At 41.9% G+C, this 20,368-nt stretch overlaps 1 protein-coding gene across 3 annotated transcripts in view; it reads right to left on the bottom strand.

Annotated features, from left to right (window-relative positions):
• The window catches only part of SEC24B (SEC24 homolog B, COPII coat complex component), a 77,833-nt gene continuing 57,465 nt past the window's right edge, over nt 1-20,368 (bottom strand). For all 3 annotated transcript variants that reach the window (XM_084756848.1, XM_084756847.1, XM_084756846.1), the window contains 16 exons: nt 19,455-19,581; nt 18,805-18,914; nt 16,961-17,073; nt 13,976-14,094; nt 13,584-13,639; nt 13,154-13,360; nt 11,675-11,798; nt 10,953-11,111; nt 10,169-10,342; nt 8,412-8,522; nt 7,366-7,541; nt 6,675-6,812; nt 5,861-5,965; nt 4,670-4,762; nt 994-1,097; nt 1-828 (listed from right to left, as the gene is read on the bottom strand). In XM_084756848.1, the coding sequence (XP_084612974.1) occupies nt 714-828; nt 994-1,097; nt 4,670-4,762; nt 5,861-5,965; nt 6,675-6,812; nt 7,366-7,541; nt 8,412-8,522; nt 10,169-10,342; nt 10,953-11,111; nt 11,675-11,798; nt 13,154-13,360; nt 13,584-13,639; nt 13,976-14,094; nt 16,961-17,073; nt 18,805-18,914; nt 19,455-19,581 (2,031 nt within the window). In that variant the 3' untranslated portion in view covers nt 1-713. The remainder of the gene's footprint in view (nt 829-993; nt 1,098-4,669; nt 4,763-5,860; nt 5,966-6,674; nt 6,813-7,365; nt 7,542-8,411; nt 8,523-10,168; nt 10,343-10,952; nt 11,112-11,674; nt 11,799-13,153; nt 13,361-13,583; nt 13,640-13,975; nt 14,095-16,960; nt 17,074-18,804; nt 18,915-19,454; nt 19,582-20,368) is intronic.

Below are 20,368 nucleotides of genomic sequence, written 5' to 3' on the forward strand. Positions count from 1 at the left end.
TCAAGCAAAATATTTTTAATTAGTAGGCTGATCATAAATAAATCCACATAAAAGATTTAACAGAATTACAAAGTTTTGTGTTTCTTTTGTGGACTCAATTCATAATATGCATTAGTCAACCTCATTCCCTAACTGTGACAAAGAGTTGTCATCCAACAATGCAGCACAGTTGAAGCAATTCATATTTAGTTACATTTACATTTTCTTTACAAATGTAACACTTATGTACATTATATATATTTTTCCTATAGTTCATATACTGAAACTCTATTGCCTTTACAGGGAAAATGTTGAATCCATTTAATGACTATGGATCATTCCTGTTAAAAAGTAATTCATACAAACAACACAGTACCGCTGCCCTTTGTCATTTCCTGTCAGAGTTCAAGTCCAGAGCTGTTAATTGGAAGATGACTTTATCTAGTTTTAGATTATGACATGTCATTCCATGGTCCTCAGGTCTGTTGCCTGGCAGAAGAGCACTAGTCAGTCTTGGAACTACTAGACACCAACTCCACACGCCGTATGGATCAGCGTCGCTGGTGGGGCTCTGCCTAGCTCTCTCTTCCTGGTATCTCTGACCCACGCCTTAGACAGTGATGTGCACCGTGTCTTCTAACAGCTAGTACCTCGTGTCAAGGCCCGTGTGCTTCTCTGATGGACTGAGCCCACCTGGCTGCGGAGCTGGTCATCCTGGTCCAGCTTTGTTTACATCACTTACAGATCTGCTGCTGAATGTGAATCAGAAACTCATAGTAGGAAAACGCAGCTTCCGTGCGGTCTTCAATCAAATGCTGAAAAAAGTCTGTTTTGGCAGGACTCTCATCTCTGAAAGACAGAAAGCAGCATTTACCTAAGAATATATATTACTACAAAAAATAAATATGCATTATAGAATTTTCTACTATGTGGACTTCAGGAAAATGGAACACAGGGGTTAAGCAAGCCCTGAAATTCGCTTAGACGAGAAGCACAGAAAGGAGCTGGACTTACTTTACCAAGTGAAGGACTGTGCTCAATGGTCGGCTGTCTCTAAGCCAAGTTATAAAGGATCTAGTTCTTTCTGATGGAAGCGTGTCCAGTTCTGGAAGATGTGTCTGATAAAAGAAATACAATTAGAAAACAAATACATGCTAACCTTGAGCACACTCTTCCCTCTTTAGGCTGCGCTCCTTTTCGTGACAGGAGGACAGCTGTAACAACAGCATTTAGCCCCATACGCACATGTCTGCACACACAGATTTCCATGAACTCCATCACAATGGACCGTTGCCATCTAGGTACTGGACGCTAGGGCAGCACTGGACCTGGAGCTCCCAGGGCCGCCAACCACAAGCCTGCATTCATTCCACCCCACACCCTACATCAGAGGCCAGATGAACAGTATTTTAGTTGTAGAAAAGACGTGTTTACTGGCAAGTGTGTTGATTTACCCATTGCTGTACTGTTGTGGACAACCCAGTAAAACATGCAGGACCTGGTACACCTCTGGTGCTCTCACAGCCTCCTGCTTCTCCTAAGGGCAGCATTTGAATGAACGGGGCCTCACACCAAGCTCTGAGTTCATCTTAAGATTCACATAACTTACTTGAAAATCATCTTTCTTTCTTTTTTAAGTTTTGGGGGGGGGGGGGCTGGAGAGGTGGCCCAGTGGTTAAGAGCACTCCCTGCTCTTCCAGGGGACCCAGGTTCAATCACAGCACCCAAATGGTAGCTTATAATTGTCTGGAACTCCACTCCCAGGTGAGCCAATACCCTCCCTCTTCTGGTCTCTGTGGGCACCAGGTAGGTATGTACATGATACATGTACAGACACACACACAGAGGCAAAACACTCACACACATAAAATAATTAATTATAAAAGGAAAAGTTCCAAGCCGGGTGTGGTGGCACATGCTTTTAATCCCAGCACTTGGGAGGCAGAGGCAGACGGATCGCTGTGAGGTCAAGGCCAGCGTGGTCTACAAAGCGAGTCCAGGACAGCCAAGGCTAACACAGAGAGATCCTGTCTCAAAAACAAACAAACAAACAAACAAACAAACAAACAAACAGAATCAAATCTGGGTCCTCTAGAAGAACAATAAATGCTTGGTTGAGCTATCTCTTTAGACCTCAACTTTATTCTTAAAGTTCACAGGCAGTAAATTTTTAAACTGCAGATTTGTAGATCTATGTGTTATTTTAAATGACCTACAAGTAAGTATGTGTACACACATATTTTTTCATAGTTTACAGCGTATGTATGTGTGTGTTTGGTTATTCTACAGCAGGTAGGAACTAGGCCAATTCTTGTTGCCAAGGCCAAAGCCCACTGTGATATAATAAAACAAATGAAACTGTTGAATTATCATACATGTAACGTATGACATATAATGCCAATACTTAAGACCTTTGTAAATCAAATTTTTACCGGTGCTCTTTATTCATTTGTTTTTGAGATAGAGTCTCACTTGTGTAGCCCTGGATAGCCTGGAAGTCACTGTACAGCTCAGGATTGCACTGAGCTTGCAGAGGTTTGCCTGTTTGTGCCTCCCCAGTGGTGAGATTAAGGGTCTCTTCCACCACCCACACCTGACTTTTTGGGGTTTTTTTCTTCTTTTCTTTTCTTTCTTTTCTCCCTTTTTCTCTTGTTTTTCGAGACAGAATTTTTATGTGTAGCTTTGGCTGTCTTGGACTCACTTTGTAGACCAGGCTGGCCTCGAATTCACAGAGGTCCGCCTGCTTCTGCCTCCTGAGTGATGGGATTACAGGCGTGCGCCATTGAGCCTGGCTTAGTTTTGTTTTCTTAGGTTGTACTCGGGCTGACCCTAAACTCCTGATCTTTCTGAACCTGCCTCTCAAATGCTGGGATTATAGGTGTACACTATTATATCTGGCTAAAGAAGGTCAAAAATGAAAGGACACATCTCCACATTTCAGCAATCCTGACAGCTACTTGGAACCCAACCCCCAGGGACTCATGAGCATCAAACAGCTCGGGAGCTGAATTCCTACTGACCACTATGGCCTACCTTCAAGGCCAGGCTAGAATATGCAGGGAGTTCCAGAACAGTTGAGCCACAAGCAGAGACCCTGTCTCAAAATCTAAAAGGTTATACCTAAGATGCCTACAGACACAACATTCCCTTTTGACAGCAATTACTTCAAGTATGAATATTAAAATATCACAAGCCATACTTAATGGCCAAAGGGTATATGATATTTGAGTTTAACCTTGCTCTCTTTGAGGGTGCAACCCATACCCCTTTGAGAGTATCACAAAAGATTATGAACTTGGTATACAGTCCAAATGGGTCTAGCCCTCTTTGTGATCTAGAATAGTAATGATTCCTTTGACTACAGTGGCCTAAGCTTTAATCTTATTTTCTAGTATCCATCACCAATAATACTACAGTCTCTCACACAGGAGACAGGGCACCTTAGAAGCCCTTTGAACAATGTAACTTCAGCAGCTTCCCAAGCTAGTGCTGACACTTATGCACCACACACCAGCCATCACCTGTGGGCACGACTCCTCTCTCTGCAGTTCTCACGCTGACAACGGGTTGAAGTCTCTTCTTGCTAAACTCCCAAATCTGCTTCACATGAACTCATCCTGGAATTCTTGTTTGTGGTAAAGTACTAAGTAAGTCGAGAGCTGGGAGAAACCCTGAGGCTGCACAGCTGGTAGCATGGGGCTACAGCTCCAGACAATGTTTGTACACACTGTGATTAACTCCCAGTAATCAAGTTGAACACATCAAAATGATAACCTAAGCCAGATGCCACAGGCCATACCTGTATTCCTAGCAGGTGGAAGAGAAGGACTACCAACCGGGCCCAACCTGCTCGTTAGCTGAGACTATACAGGGAGACCCAATTTGAAAAAGGGTGGAGAAAAGAAAGGTAAACACACAAAAAGTTTATGTTTAAAAAAAAAACAACAACAACAACAACAACAACAAAAAACCAAACCAAAAACTACCACCTGGGCACAGTGTCACACGCCTTTAATCCCAGCACTTAAGGAGGCAGAGGCAGGCTGATCACTGTGAGTTCAAGGCCAGCCTGGTCTTCAAAGTGAGTCCAGAGCAGTCAAGGCTACACAGAGAAACTCTGTCTCGTAAAACAAAAAACAAAACACACCCAAAGAAACAAACAAAACAAAAGAACCCGCCACATACATATTAAGTACTGCAAAAACTGTTGACATAAAGCTACTTCCTTCAGGCCTACCATGTGCCATGACTATTCCGTCTCTATTAGTGAGGACAGACAACCTAGGTCTGCAGTCAGGGAAACAAAACAGGTCTATGCTAATACAACGAGTCTGTTAACACTTCCCTCGTCAGGGGAGAAGGGGACCCATACCCTAGGCTGAGGTTCCACCCGTCTCCCCTGCTTCCCAGCTGTAGGTACTGCAGAACATATAAGAGGTTAACAGAAAGGGGATTCTATGATTACACTGTCCTAAGACCAGCACTCATGACAGGTGGGGCTTCAGTGACCCCCACTTCCATGTGTACCCTTCACCCACATTCCTGTGGGCAGGCGAAATGGAGCCACTGGCTCAGCCGACTGTCTTGGGTAGAGCTTGTCTGGTGTCTGTTGTCTGGTTTGTCTACCCGAGATAAACAGGCATTTGTTTTCCTCTCCCCAAGCAAAGGAACACAACAAAAATCCACTGACCATTTTCTGTGGTATTGCTGCAAAATCAGGATAGCCAAGCACATTCTCTATAAAGTTATTGTCACAGCCTTTGCCAATCCAAATGTAAAACACCTAAAACATAAAAAGGGTAGGGGACAACAGAATATTAAATTCCCCAGGAGAAAATCCATTACAACTACTTCGGTTATCCTAAGAGGTCACTACACTGTCTCAGACACAAAAGCTACTGAACATAAAAGGGGAATACCACAGGCATTGTGAACCTAGGTCTAAGAGTCAACAGCAGGCCCCAGCTTTGTCTAACTATGAAAGCTTCTCCCAAGATTTCACACGCTTCCTCATTTAAGATTTATTTATGTATTCGAGGGCTGCAGAGATTGCTCAGTGGCTGACAGATCTGCTGCCCTTGCAGAGGACCTGGGTCCAGTGCTTAGCACCCACACGGCGGTTCATGACCATCTGTGACTCCAGATCCAGGGGATCCAGCGCTCTCTTCTGACCTCAGGCACAAGGCATGCACGCGGCACATGCACATACATATAGACAAAATACCCCTGCGTATAAAATGAAAAATTTTAAACTTACAAACATTTTTTCTATGTGTATATTTTGTCTGTGCATGTATGTGTACCTCTTGTGTGCAGTGTCCACAGAGGCCAGGAGTGGACATCAGATGTCCTGGGACTGGAGTTACAGGTGGCTGTTAGCTGCCATGTGGGTGCTGGGAACCAGGCCAGGGTCTGCTAGTTAAGCGCTCTTAGCCACTGAGCCATTGTCTCCAGCCCCTTCATGTGTTCCCCTAATAGGAATGTACCGCTTCAGTAAGAAGAGCTGACCCTCCTTCCCACTCACTCTTTCAGTCACTGTCTCCAGCCAGCTCATGAGCTCTGTGGTGCTCACACCTGTCTTGATGCCTGGACACCCCTCCCGCCACTCCTGAGCAGTGACTTTTCTGACCACTCAGCAGTACAATTTCTGGCAATGGATGTAAGATGAACCACCAGAGAAACTCTTGAGCTCCATTTGAATTGTATGATTCGGACGGTAAGGTTCTTGATGGTAGGGATTTCTTTTCTAAGTCCATCTAACTCTTGGTAATTCACTAATTTATGCTAATTTGATATAACAGCTGCTTCTGGCCCTGCCTTCTGGATGATAACAGGGCAGTCCCCCACCAGTCAGAGCAGCACTTGGCTGGCAGATGCTTACTGAGCCACAGTCCATGAGGAAAGCGCCTTCTCTGGTCAGCCTCTCTGCAGACAGTTTTTGAAGAGACGGCTGAGGCACTACCCTGTCATTTACATGTATGGCACCCTGAAAAGAAAAGGGAAATGCTGAGTCACAGGTAGTTCAGTGCTATCATCAGATTGTAGAAGTCACCACCTCTATGACATTAAAATATGACACATTTTAGAGAATGTAAAATGTATTGACTGTTTACCATGGTTCTACAGTAGACTGAAGACTTTCAAATGCATTCAAATTTAAAAAGTAAAAACGTGAAAATGGGGAGGTTACAAGTGATGGGATAACAATTGAGTTGTAATCTGGATAAATTAATTAAATGGACCCCTTTGTCTCATTTACTTTCCTTCTGAGGTCAGTATCTATCAACACCAAAACAGCCAACTGCCACTTTTTACAACATAATACTATGTGTAGAATGAATACGATTCCCAAAGATTGCAGTCTGAAGACAAGGAAGAAAAAAAGATGCTATACAGTTGTGCACTTAAGTCATTCCTGGATAACACCCACGGTTTACTACATACCTAACACTATAATCTGGTCACATCACAAACTGCCAGTGACTACAAAATGCAAACGGAAATCATTCTGTATTAGCTTTGAATCAAATACTGAAACCAAACCTATGTTAAGTTACTTCCCATAGAAAACTATTTTAAAAACCCCATGTGCAAGTCCTCTCCTGTGCCTAGATTTTAGCATCACAGGGAAGGACTACGGAAAATGCCTTATCACCTTAGGTGAAACACCAAGACAAATACACTCAAATACACACCTCGTCTGTCAACCTGTCTATTCTGTATAAGTTGGGGTGGATCATTTTCATCAGATGAACAAGTGGCTGAGACTTCATCTGGCACATGGCATATACTCGGTCATCCAGGCGTGTGCTTGTACCTGTTCTAAATGCTTTCTGCAAGGAAAAAGACAAATGCTCCAAGTGAAACATACAGGTAGCAAAGAAACCGCAAAACAAATGACCATCAGTCGTAGGAAAAGCATGTCTTCAAGTCACACATACTTTTTTCATACTGATATGTAGGAGGTAAGGAAGTAAACTGGTTTCTGTGAACCATCCTGTCCTTGTAGGTAAAACAGAAACTCTGCTAGGTTGTTAAAAGGGCAATTTTACAACGCCCGTTAACACACGCAGCAATGGAAAGTCAGTCGGTAAGTGTCAGCGCTTTCCCTCAGCTAGTCTCCTGCAGGGGTGTGTGGGGAGGGCTGGCCCTGAGCACAGCATAACTCAAACCGCTCATACAAATGAAGGAATGTTATGCTTGGACAAGAGGCATGGTGCACCTGTACACCTCCATATCCCATGCTTTCCCCTTATTTTTCAAGCCTAAAATGCCAAAGCACACAATCCTCTAGCTAAGTACTGACAATGACACAGATAGGTTCTATTTCTCTGTTCACCCAAGAGTTTGCAAGAAGCTGACTAGCTATGAATTACAGAGAACTACCTGCTTGAGAAGCGCCAAAACATAGAGTGGGAGCAGCTTAAGCGAGCTTGGTGCCATCAGGATGGAGCGAGGCGCACTCGACACTGCCGAGCTGTAGGCAGAAAGCGGGTCCACCACGGCATTCACCAAGGCGTCCCTGGCATCCGACAAGCTTGAGGACACTGAGCGGTCCACAGCTGCAAAACAACCAAAGTGAGAGGACACTGAGCCACCAGATTCCAGCAAGCGCTCTCTTCTCTTATATACGTGCATTTGCGTGCACACACACTTCTACACACTAAAATCCTGGGGGAGGAGTAGCATGTATCCGTGACTGTGCCCAAGAGGTGTGAAGAGCAGGGGTCTTTCAGTAACACGATTATAGTTTTGTACCCAGGTAGTAACAACGGCTGTTTTCTCTAGTGTATGTGGGAAACCACAAGACTCACTGAATGTTTAGATACAAAACGACACATTAAAACCAAACCCTCAGCGATGTATTAATTCTGAAGGCTTCCTTTAAGCTTAAGAGTAAAAAATTTTTTTCTGAGTATAGTTCTACAGCAGCCACACAAACACAGTTATGCCATCTCTACAACAAAAATCTGTGGAAATTTCATCACCCCAAAATTATCCACTGTAGGGCTCTCTTGCAATCAAGTTCTCTGTCTCCATCTTGGCAATTTATTCTCCATAAACTTTCCTTTTACTGAACAAATGGAGTCATATGGACACACTTTGTGTCACTTAGCACGATGCCTTTGAAAGTCACACTTGTCTAGCTGCCTGACAGCTCATTCTGCGCACAGCTGAGTTGCATTCCACTGAGGGAGTATGACGGTTTACTCATTAGGAGATACCGATCTTTACAAATCATGCCCCTCATAGATTTTAAATTAGGAATTACTTTTAAAATATAAGAACAGTCTAATTCATCCTGTAACAGATAAAAACGTGTTAAAATGCTTTTTAGTTGAGAGATTTCTTTAAAAAAAAAAAAAAAGTAGAAAAGCCCCAGTGTGTTTTTAGACAAATTTATTTTACCTGCTTTTTCATATGTTACTTACCCATGTTGGCCAGAAGGCAGATGGCAGCTTGCACATCCACTCCTGCATAGACATCTGCAAGTGAACTTACCACGGGCAAGCAAAGTGTATGCACTCTAATTCTCCGTTCACCTAAATAAAATGGAGCGCATCATTAAAGCATCCTAGGCTAGTTAAGAGAACAAACACATCATCATTTCACTCAAATTGCTGTTTTGGCTGGATTAAGTCATCAACAACACTCTGGCATAGAAAAGGCTTTGATGAATATGCTTTGAGTGTCTTCTCTGTATTGTTTTGGTGCTAGGGCTTGAACCTAGGTCCTCCCAAGTGCTGGGCAGGCACGACAGCACTGAGCAGCACCACCAGTCTAACTAGCATGCTCAAACAAACTATTCCCCAGAGACTAGACATCTGCTTAGAGGATACGAACACTTGCTGTTCTTTCAGAGGACACAGGTTCAGTACCCAGCACCCATATGGCAGTTCACAACTGTCTGTAACTTCAGTCCCAGGACATCAACGCTCTCTTCTCGTTTCCACAGGCACCAGGCACGCAGACAGTGCACATACACACAAACAAACAAGAAATTCACACACATAAAATATAAATAAACCTTTAAAAAATTCTAAACTATGAACATATATCTTGTGCATAGTTGAACAATAGCTTCTGGTTGTCTTGTTTGCTTTTTTTTCCTAAGATTTTATTTGTAGTGACAATATATGAACATCTCTACATGTAAGTGTGCATGTGCCCACAGAGGCCAAGAGTGCAGGGTTCCCTGGAGCTGGTCATACAGGCAGTTGTGTTCTGCTGTGTGAAAGCAGCAAGCACTTTAACTGCTGTGCCATCTCTCCAGAGTGTCTAGTTGAACTATAATGCTGCTCTAAGTTACACTCAACTGAGTAATTAATAAAATACTTATACTGTCAAATAAGAAATGAAGGCCTTCCTTGTAGTTCTTTATTTTACAGAGCACCGATGCAAGGCATCGTAGTCTCTGTGCTTGCCAGAAACATATGATGCTGAATCGAAATTCTCCACAAATTAAGAAAACCACATGGCTAGTGCAATGGCTCAGCAGGTGACACTTGTTGTGACGCCTGCTAGACTGTGTTTGAGCCCTGGGACCCATCTGTGAAAGGAAGAACTTATTCCTGTAAGTTGTCTCCTGACCTCTACATGTATACTGTGGCATGCCTTGCCCATGAGTGTACACATAGAGAGTAAATAAATAAATATAAGAAAAATACTTTTAAATGTGTTATTTGGGGCTGGAGAGATGGGTCAGTGTTAAAAGTGACTACTGGCTGGGCGTTGTAGTGCACGCCTTTAATCTCAGCACATGGGAGGCAGAGGCAGGAGGATCTCTATGAGTTCAAGGCCAGCCTGGGCTACAAAATGAGTCCAGGATAGCCAGGGCTGTTACACAAAGAAACACTGTCTTGAAAAACAAACAAAAAGGTGATTATTGTTCTTGCAGAAGACATAGTTTGAATCCCAGCATCCATATACTGGTTCAAAGCATTAGTAACTCTAGGTCCCCTTGAGCTTGTGTTTGCATGTGGTGTAAATAAGCTCACATGGGCACACACACTTAAATAATAAATCTATTTTTAAGGTGTGTTATTTAAGGACTCAAAAGTAAAGAGAAAAAAACCCCATATATTTAGTCAGCTAATACAAATGCATTATCATCCTTTTTCTCCTCTACTAAAAGGGAAGTGGAAAGAGGACCTATGGCTACAAGCCATTTCAATTTTGATAGCATTACCTTTGCTTGATGTATATAACAGAGCGGTCTGAAAGCACACTAAGGAAGTATCTGTCAGACTTTCTTCAATTGACAGCTGCACTGCAAATCCAGCATCAGGATTGATGTTGGCAAGAGACAGTAAGTCAGTGGAACGGACAAAGAAGTTTCCGTGGAAGGTGTGCATTGAAAGCCCTGGGGAGAGAACACTGGCATCAGGATGAGCACGAGCACTTCCCCTCCAGCTAAAGCTGCTGTCCAAAGTCAGCGGCGCCTCTGCTAACTACAGAGTGAGGCTGGACTCTAGGGTGGCATTCTAACTATACAGCGCAGGCTCTCTAAAGGGAGCCTACATATTTAACCTATATTTACACCTAACCTTACCATCATATTCTACATGCAAGTCCAGCTCAGACACAAATATAATACACAAAATTAAGAAACCAAGGGTTCCTTATCTTGGATTTAAGATGAGATCAGAATCCACCCCACAAACAATCACATAGCCCAAGGAAGTTATCAATTAAAGGTTGTTATGGTAGAGGCCTTTCCCATGCTCCTCGCTGTCACTCTCAAATCATGTCTAATACATGCTTTTCTTGAATAAACCACAGTGTTGCTTTTACCCACTTATTCTAGTTATTTAAAGAAACTGGTCAAGGATCACTCAATAACTATTTCAAACAGGGTTCATCTGGACCCAACAAAAAGTCCTCCGTGATGAACGGTCATCACTATGGGTCTGGGAATGCTTACTGACTTGCACAGGAATATAACAGAACACACACTTTCCACAAGTTCATACCTTTAGTACATCTTATTCTCATAACAGCTTCAAATCCAATTTTTCTAGTGAGGTACCGTTTTAGGTCTTTTTGTAACTTTTCTGCTTGCGAAGGATTGTGGGTAGAGTGGAAAGATGGATAGTAGAATATGCAGCCAGCAGAGTACTTGGACATGCACGCTTTAGAGAGAAAAAACAACAAGTATTAGCTAGAGAAGTAATGGCAATCTACTTGTCTAACAGTAGAGATGTCACGTTATGAAAAAAATTGTTAAGAGAAAGCCCAGCCCATGAAATCAGATAAATCTGAAGACTGCAACATTAATAAACAATAACAGACATTAAAATTCATTGTTGAAGCTGGGTGTTGGGGAGTACATCTTTAATCCCAGCGCTCTGGAGGCAGAGGCAGGTGGATCTCTCTGAGTTTGAGGCCAGCTGGTCTATGAAGTGAATCCAGGACAGACAAGAATGTCACAGAGAAGGTTACACAGAGAAAGCCTGTCTCGAAAAACAAACAAACCAACAAACAAAAACAAAAAGAGAGGAGGTTCATGGTTGAGTGGCTAAGGGAATCATGCTACAAAGCAGAACAGTATGAGCCTTGTCTTTTGGTACAGTGCCACAGAAAGTACACATATCATCCACACGCTTGCCCCCAGCACTAAGCATGCGTACTGAAGAGCACAGCTTCAATTACATGTTAGAATCTTGAAGTAGGTAACATAGTGATATCTTCTTACCCAGAGAAGCAAGGTCAGAATACTGTGAACTTAGAAGGAACAAATCCACTGCAGTTTGCTGTCCTGAGCAATCTAAAGCAAGTTTCTTATAAAAATCAGTTGCAGGGCCAAGATGGTGCACCACCTAAAGCAATAGATCATAAAGAGGCTTTGGCTATACACATAGTATGTCTCTCTTATAGCAAGGAAGAAGATATATACTTTACTCCATTATCAACAAACAGAAGATGGGCCCAGATTTCCAACAGTAATAAAATCTAGTGTTTATAAATATGCATTACCACAGGGCATTATGGCTCAGACTGTTACCCCAGTCTGTTACCCCACTTTGGAAACAGAGGCAGGAGGACTGCTGAGTGTTTAAACCCAGCCCGGGCTAATGAGTGAGAACTTCCCACCCCCCACCCCCCCACAGGCTTCACAATGCTTGAAATATTTTTGTATAAGCTGAATGATTCGATTTTCACAAAACAATGCCCATAAGATTTTCATTATTTATCTTTCACAGATGACAATACTGAGACAAGACCTATGACATCAGACTGACCAGAAAACTGGCTCCAGGGTGAGTGCTCCTGAATTGTATGATAGCATCTTATTCAATGCAGTAAGGAAGGCATACTAGATTCCCTCCCAGCCCTGGACAGGTAACTGAGCACTTGAACATCCACGAACTCATACACACTTTGGGGATCTCAGAGATCACAATGAAAAAGGCCAAAGTGAGCTGGGCGCAGTGGTGCACGCCTATAATCCCAGAACTCAGAAGACAGAGGCAGGAGAATCTTTTTGTGTTTAAGGCCAGCCTGGTCTACAAAGTGAGTCCAGGATAGCCAGGGCTACAGAGAAACCCAATCTCGAACTCCTCCCCCCCACAAAAAAAAGGCCAGAGTGACAACAGTTTATGTGAGTGAAGACAAATTACATTTGGTTGTGTGTGTTAACTAAACACTAATGCCTGGATAATGAGATAGTTTTATAAAAAGTTTATTCATAACCATGCTAAATTATAATAGCTTGATTAAGTTCTCACTTGTATAATAGAAAAGACACTGAGGACAGAAAAATCAAGCCACAACTTTATCATCAAATAGCCATTCAACTTTTGACAATACTTTTTTTATCTGAATAAAGGGATTAAGGTGTGTTTCTAAACATTAAAAAAATTAATGTATCTAGTTTATTAACATGCCACAAGCAGCAGGGCTGCTGGGACTGTAGATGTGTTCTGCCACATCTGATGTCTGACTTGACAGGGATTCGATTTGGTGATGGTGTGCATGGCCAGTACTCTGACCACCAAGCCATCTCATCACACCATATTTATGGCCTGCTAACTAAGTAATAAGAATATCACCCCCTAATTCTTCCTGGTTGGTTTTACTATTGCTAATGAAGCAATGAAGAAAAAATGGATAATTTCAGTCTATGGGGGAAGAAAACTGCACTGGTTAAGATACAAACACTCAACATACATACCTTGGTACTTGACCTCTGATTTGGATCTTCTCTGGACTGCAGAAGTCCCGCCCCCAAGGAAGGTAACTGTGTCTGAAATACTGACACCCGGCCACCCGTGGGGGACATTAGCTTGAAGGCAGCCTGAAGTGCAGGCCCAAGGGCACTGTGTGTTTCTCTGGTATTGACGAACATATTTGGTAATGCGTTCAGTAGGTCTTTTATAAGCTGAGGAAAGAGTGAAAGTTGAATTACTGAGAAGGCAAGATGTTTTCTTCTCTAAGACACTCCAGGATAAAGCACGGCATCTCTGTTCCTGGGGACTGTGAAGAAGGACTCACTAGATAGCTTCCTACAGTCTAACAGCAATGTACCAGTGAGCAAGTGTTAACACAGCAAACAGCTAGTACAACAAGTGTCTTGATACTTTGAGAAAAGAAATTAATCTCACCTCTTTACTTTCATACAGATTCACAAGCAAACTATCCGGTGTGGGCAGAAAAACATCTATAGGAACAAAAAGATTTCATGAGCACACAGCCGAGAGGACACTATAAAGAAGCGAGTTTTGACTGTATAAGAACATTTGCTGTGTGTATTGTTATTCTGCTTTAGTAAATACACACACGCCATATATATCATATGTACACATCTGATAATACACACACACACACACACACACACACACACACACCTTAGAATTGAGCAATTCCAAGAAAACGACTTTAAAAAAAATACCAAGGTACACCAAGCCATGCTCACAGCACAGGACGAGACAGACCCTAAAATAAAGTAGCGCCCACTCTGAAGCCCATGGCTCCAGACCACCCTGATGATGCTTACCGTCGAGATCGGACACAATCAGCATCTGAGGCTGGGATAACCCTTCTTGTAAATTGTAGAAATGAATAGTGCTGTCAAAAGTCATGAATCCTATTCTTGTTCGTGAATCTCCAGGAAGCCTAGTAACAAAAACAGCAACTTGAAATCCAAAGCCCTAAGTCTCAAGACACATGGCTCTGCTGGAGACAGAAAAACTATCTGGACCAATATACAAGGAAATAGACAAGGGTACAACCCCCTGTTTTCAGGCAGGAGCAGCACATGAATTCAGGCTCAGATGGTAACACATTAGTCTTCAGGTAAGAGTAGCCAGAACTCAAGTGGTTTTTAGAAGCTCAACAGTTCCCGCTTACTTTCCTCTAAAATAGTAGTTCTTCAACTTCCTAATGCTGTGGCCTTTAATGCAGTTCCTCATGTTGGGGTGACCCCAACCATAAAATTATTTTGTTGCCTCTTCAAAACTGTAATTTCACTACTGTTATGAATCACAATGTAAATATCTGATATGCGACTTCTGTGAAAGGGCTTCTCGAGTCTCCACAGGGGTCATGACCCAGAGGTTGAGAAACATGGGTTTAAAGCATATTTTGTTTTGTTTGTAGACCTGGACTCTTACTTTAGCTCAGGCTGGCCTTGAACTTGTGGCTATCTTGTCTGAGGTGCCAGTCTATGGGATTACAGGAGCAAGACACCACACCTCACTGTATGCTCTTGGATAAAGATGTGCTCGTATTTTTTGTCTCAGTATCATGCAGCAGCGTAATGTCTTTGAACGCTTTATGGGCAGAATAACAAATACTTTTCAGGAAAAGGTTTTTCAGGAATAAACTAACAATATTGTTAGACTTTAATGTGTGAATTTTAAACAGAAAATACAGTTATGAACATTGAAATGATGATCTATTATCAATCACTAGGATGTTTTCTGTTAGAACTCAGTTTTTGAAAGAATGCCATGGTCCCAAGAACGAAGCCTGCTGTCAAAGCTTCCTTCAACAACACCGTGTTACAGAAGTCTGTCTCAAAGTAGGCCTGGCTGTGTTTACCTGCCTATGTAGTTTATGGTTATAGCATGTCATTAAAATATTTTGAGTACAAATGATACCAGGGGCGAGAGAGATAGCTCAGTCGTTAGGAGCACTTACTGTTCTTAGAGAAAACCCAGGTTTGGTTCCCAAAACTGATAATAGCTTATAACATGGTAACTCCAATCTCCCTAGACCCGAGGCTTACACACGGTACACATCATAAGAGCAAGGAAATCTTTAAACAATTCAGAAGTAGAATTACATCAAAGTACAACACTTCACGTTAAGGATGACTGATCTGCTGCTCAGTCTCAAAGGCAGTCAAACAGACTTCAGGGAGAAAAATACAATATTCAGGTGCCAATACCGGTCAAGACTGATGTCTAATGTGTACTCTTTTGAGACTTCAGAAAGTCTGAGGGCAATCATCAGCAATAAGAGTGAAGATTAGCGAGCTACCCTGTAAAGAAGATATCCTAACTTCTGCAAGAAACTCCTCTTTCTCAAGAGTATTTCCAGAACCCTGTCAGGAAATGTGCTTCTACAGTGTTGTTATTCTTCTCCCCTTTCTATTTTTGTCTTTACATTTCCAATGTGTCTATTTACTGTTGGATCAAATAAAAATAACTATTTTCCATTCTCAGTTCTATCCTTTGGTTTTATACAATCTAACTGACAAACAGTCATGCATCCTTGTTGCAGTAAAACTGGGGCCATCTCCTCATGCCTGTTTGAGAACAGAGGAGGAGAGGGATTGATGGAGCAGGAGATGGAGTGGGAACTTGCTCCATTCACTCAAAGAAGACATGTAGTACTACAGTACCTCCAGGGGCGCTGACTGCAGGGAAAACAGACCAGCATGGAGGGCGGGGCAGGGTGGTGGTGGTCTTAGTGATACAGCACTGGCCCAAGGAGAGGTCCTGGGTGCCTCCTACTTATACCTAAGTCTAGAGACTGTACAAACAAGTGGAAGGACTCCTTCAGGACTGCTGGCAGACAGGCGGGGGCTAAGGGACTATATAAAAGCCACTTTACTCTCTGCTCCTATTTCTACTCATAGGGGCTCATGGGCCACTATGCAGAGCACACTCTCTGGCTCCCTACACTTTTAGCACAAACTCAGTTCCTACCTTCCCTTTCTTCAAACCATTCTCTCACTAGTGCCAATAAAACTTGCTTGAGAAAACATGCCTTGCCCAGTCATAAATTAAAACTAGATTTCTATAAACTTTTTAGTTTTATTAAACTGACAAATCAAATTATATGTATCAGTGTACAAATGTCTTAAGATGCATTCACACTGTGAAATAACAAAATATAGCTAATTAATATGTAAAGTCAACATGTGATAAGAATATTAAAATCTACTCAGTATTTTCAGGAACACACATACCAGTCAGTCACCATGTCAGCAATAGCTCTCTGAATGACTGCAGTCTGAACGTCTGCACCCTGTCCGCCCACTCCCCTCCCTCCGACCCTAGCTGCTGGCACTCTCCTGCTTACAGACCAGCTGTTCGGGTTCTAGCTATGAGACAATCATTTGGCAGGCCTTTCTCAGTGCCTTTTTAGTGTCACTAACCCTAACATCCCAGAGTTAGCCACACTGTAACAGTCTCATCCAGCTTCTTAACACCCAGGCCAGGTCCTTGATCAGCTAGTCAGAGGAAAAAACAAGATTCAAGTTCTTACAAAATAGTAGGGCATATCTTATTTTATGAATTATATACATGCTGTTATTAAATCATAACAACTCAAGAAACAGAACTCTATAAAATTAGGTAAACATAGCCAATTTAACAAAACTTAGAAGAAGAAGAAAAAGAAAAAGAAAAAAAAAGAAACAAAAAACCAAAAACAACAACAAAAAAACCTCAAACCCATAAATAGTAAAAGAGCACTTCAAAGGTATGCACACACTTACATAGCCTATGTATGAATAAAAAAATATTCTTACTTGTCTAAGTTTTCTAATAACGACTGGCACAAAACTGTCAAATACCCAGCTTCCACTGCATTATGAGACACATCTAAAACAAACAAGTAGACTGCAGGCTGAGGAGGACGAAGCTGCAAGGAATAAGAACAGCATTTGGTTACCAGGGACACTTAGCTAATGTGACAGTCCCTTCTTCAATATACTTTTCTTGTAAAGTTCATTTCAGATTAGAATGGAAGGCAGTTGTAATGGCTAAGTATGTTCAGTGGTTTGGTTTTTTTATTTTGTTTTTTGTTTGGGCAAAGAATATTGTCTAACATGTCTTCTAAAGTCAAAGCATGCTGGCTTATTATTTAATGTTAACCTGTCTAAATATTTACTTATTTCTAAAAGCCCTCCACTTATCACCAAGGGATCACAAAAACTTGTACAGTTATGCTCAACTTTTTATGTGCGTACTGGGATTTGAACTCAGGTCTTCATGCTTGTGCAGTGAGCACTCTTTCCCCCGGAGCTATCTCTCTAGCCCCCAGATTAGAATTCAATATATTCTATGACAGGAAGGGGCAAGAAGATGAGGAGAGGGTGGCTGGGTCATTAAATGTATTTGTCAAATATACTTACATTAATAAATATTCAAGCTCAAGTTATATGAACAGAAAGGCTTACTAAAACTGAGTTATGAAAAGTGATAGAAAGGTGTAAAGTCTTTGTCCCTTCATTTTTGCTAAGTCCCTAGTGCTGGAGAATTGAACCCAGCACCTCACAAATGTGAGGGTTAGTCCATGAAGATTTTCTTAAAAATATGTCATTCAAAGGTCATGAAACCACCCAACCAAAGGTTAAGGCTTAATGCACTGCATGTGGACGAAGGCCCCGAAGGACTCCAGAGCTGAGGACTTGGGATGCACTAGAGTTGAACTTCACAGTAGTTAAGGTGGGAGCTGACAAGAAACCTGTAGTTAAGTCAACTTAGCCTAAATTAGTCATTAAAATTACAAAATAAACAAGTCAGCACCAAGAATCTACTAGGCATCAGGTCATCCTGGCTACCTTTCGTCATGTGCAGTACTTCAAATTTTTGCCAGCAACCAAGAGTAAAAAAGCAAGAGGGGGAGAAAAAATAATGGTTACGGTTATTTTTTAATAAAAAAACGAGAAAAGGAAGATGAGTTATTATGTAACCTTAATTCCAGTTTTGTAAGTAGAGAATAAGATTTAGAATCAATATAAAGATAGATGGAATCTTATGACTGACTGAACTTGAAAGAGAAAAACTAAAGGTGTCATCCATTCATCTTGCTCTCTGTCCTGGAGGGACCATTAAAGACTGATATATGTATATTTTTTGTTTGTTTGTTTGTTTTTTATTTTTTTGTTGTTTTGGTTTTGCGAGACAGAGTTTCTTTGTGTAGCCTTGGTTGTCCTGGACTCACTTTGTAGACCAGGCTGATCTCAAATTCATAGCGATCCACCTGCCTCTGCCTCCCGGGTGCTGGGATTAAAGTCATGCGCCACCATGCCCGGCATCAAAGATGGCAATAATTTTAAGACCATTGTTTTGGGCAAAAATATATGCCAGGTTTTCTGTTTGGGGTCACTTAACCTCCAATAGTTAAATTCTCTACACTCCAGTTCAGTAAGTAGTCACACTCAAGTGGCAACTAACTATGGACACTGTTGTCTGTAAGCCTTGGCTAGTGCTTCTTAGCACATTAATGCATTCTCTGGAAGCCCAAGTCAGGTCAAGGAGAAGCTTTCTGTTTATTACATGTGCACTTCAAATTTTGGATGAGAATTGACTTAAAGAACGGGCTCATTGAATTGTATCCTCTAACCAGTTCAGGCCCTGAAGCTGTTACCATGTAGTCCGAGGAAGCGATGAACTCCACAGTTGAATTCTGAACTTCCGGCCGTTTGTGAGGCTCTCCATAAGACCGAGTCAGGGGGTTATACAGAAACTCTTCAGGAACTAGAAACAGTTAAGGCACATTTAACAATGCACCGGGAGTTAAACACAATCACCACCAATATTTACGCAGTTTATTAAAAAAGAAAATAGCTAGCAAAATAGTTCTTTTAAAAAACTTATTTTTTGAGAAAACCAGGACACAGGTAACCTTTTTCCTTAGACTCACATCCTATTTATTACATCACATGACAGGAAAAAGTCAGACAAGTACAGCTAGGAAGCAGCTTTACCAGGAAGCCTTCATAAACAGGCAAAGAGGACAAGGAGACCCATGTGCCTGTGTGGGGCTATAAAGGTTGGCCTGAGTTCACTGAACCAAACACATGTGTTCACCTGAGTGACCAGAAGGGCCTTTTATATGCTTTTTCATTTTATTTTGTTTTTCTTTGCCCTTGTCACTGTTTTTATTGTCAAGTATGTCTTCTGAGATCAAACTGAAGGCACCCATGTTCTCTCCATTAAACGTACCCAAAGCTGTTTTTAAAACAATAACTTGTCAGAAAATGATATGGAAACGCCTAATTTTAGAATGAAACTCACCATCATTAACTCTATAGCACAGGTTGCATTTCCACCTACGCTGATCGATGAAGGTCACGAAAGGGTTGATGTACGTCCGACACGATCGGCACCTCACAATGGTGTTTGACGTAATCACTGGCAATTGCTGGGAAAGAAGGAAACACAATGTAGCAGCAGCACAAAGACCCCAGAAAACATCAGGACACAGACCAGGCACTCACTGACAGCTCGGCTAGCCAAGAAAACCATCTCAGCCTGACTTGGGAAACAGTAGCAAGGGAGCTGCGCACAAGACATAGGGAAGCCTGTTCTCTGCTGGGTACCGGGCAGGGGAGGCTGCTGCACGGCTGACAGCCATCCTACAGCAGCTGAGAACAGAAAGCCAACAACACAGAAACTACATTCCTGTGCTTAGCTTGGAAAAGAACTGTGTAGTTAGTCAATTTAGAAGACATGAACCACATTAAAATGCCACATACTATTCTATGTCCCAGAATTCATCCATTATTGTTTTATATGCTTCATTTGGGATTTTAAAAATATCACCACACAATTTTTATATCTAATGTTCTGCATTACTATTGTATCATAGTAACAGGTGCATATCACTTGTAAGGGAAAAAATGGAAAATAAAATTAACTGAAAACGTCTTTAATCCCAGTGCTTGGGAGGCAGAGGCAAGTGGATCTCTGAGTTGGAGGTCACCCTGGTCTACAAAGTGAGTCCAGGACAGCCAAGGCTACACAGAGAAACCTGTTTAGAAGAAAAGAGCCCAAAAACTGAAAAGTGAAATTTACTCATAATTCTAGATCCCAGATAACATCACTATTAATTCTCAGTATACAAACTTCTACAAGATATCATATGTATTATCTGTACTCAGAAGGCAGAGTCAGGTGGATCTCTGTGAGTTCGAGGCCAGTGTAGTCTA

Source organism: Acomys minous (assembly GCF_964271855.1).
Source record: "Acomys minous genome assembly, chromosome: 14".
Taxonomy (NCBI): domain Eukaryota; kingdom Metazoa; phylum Chordata; class Mammalia; order Rodentia; family Muridae; genus Acomys; species Acomys minous.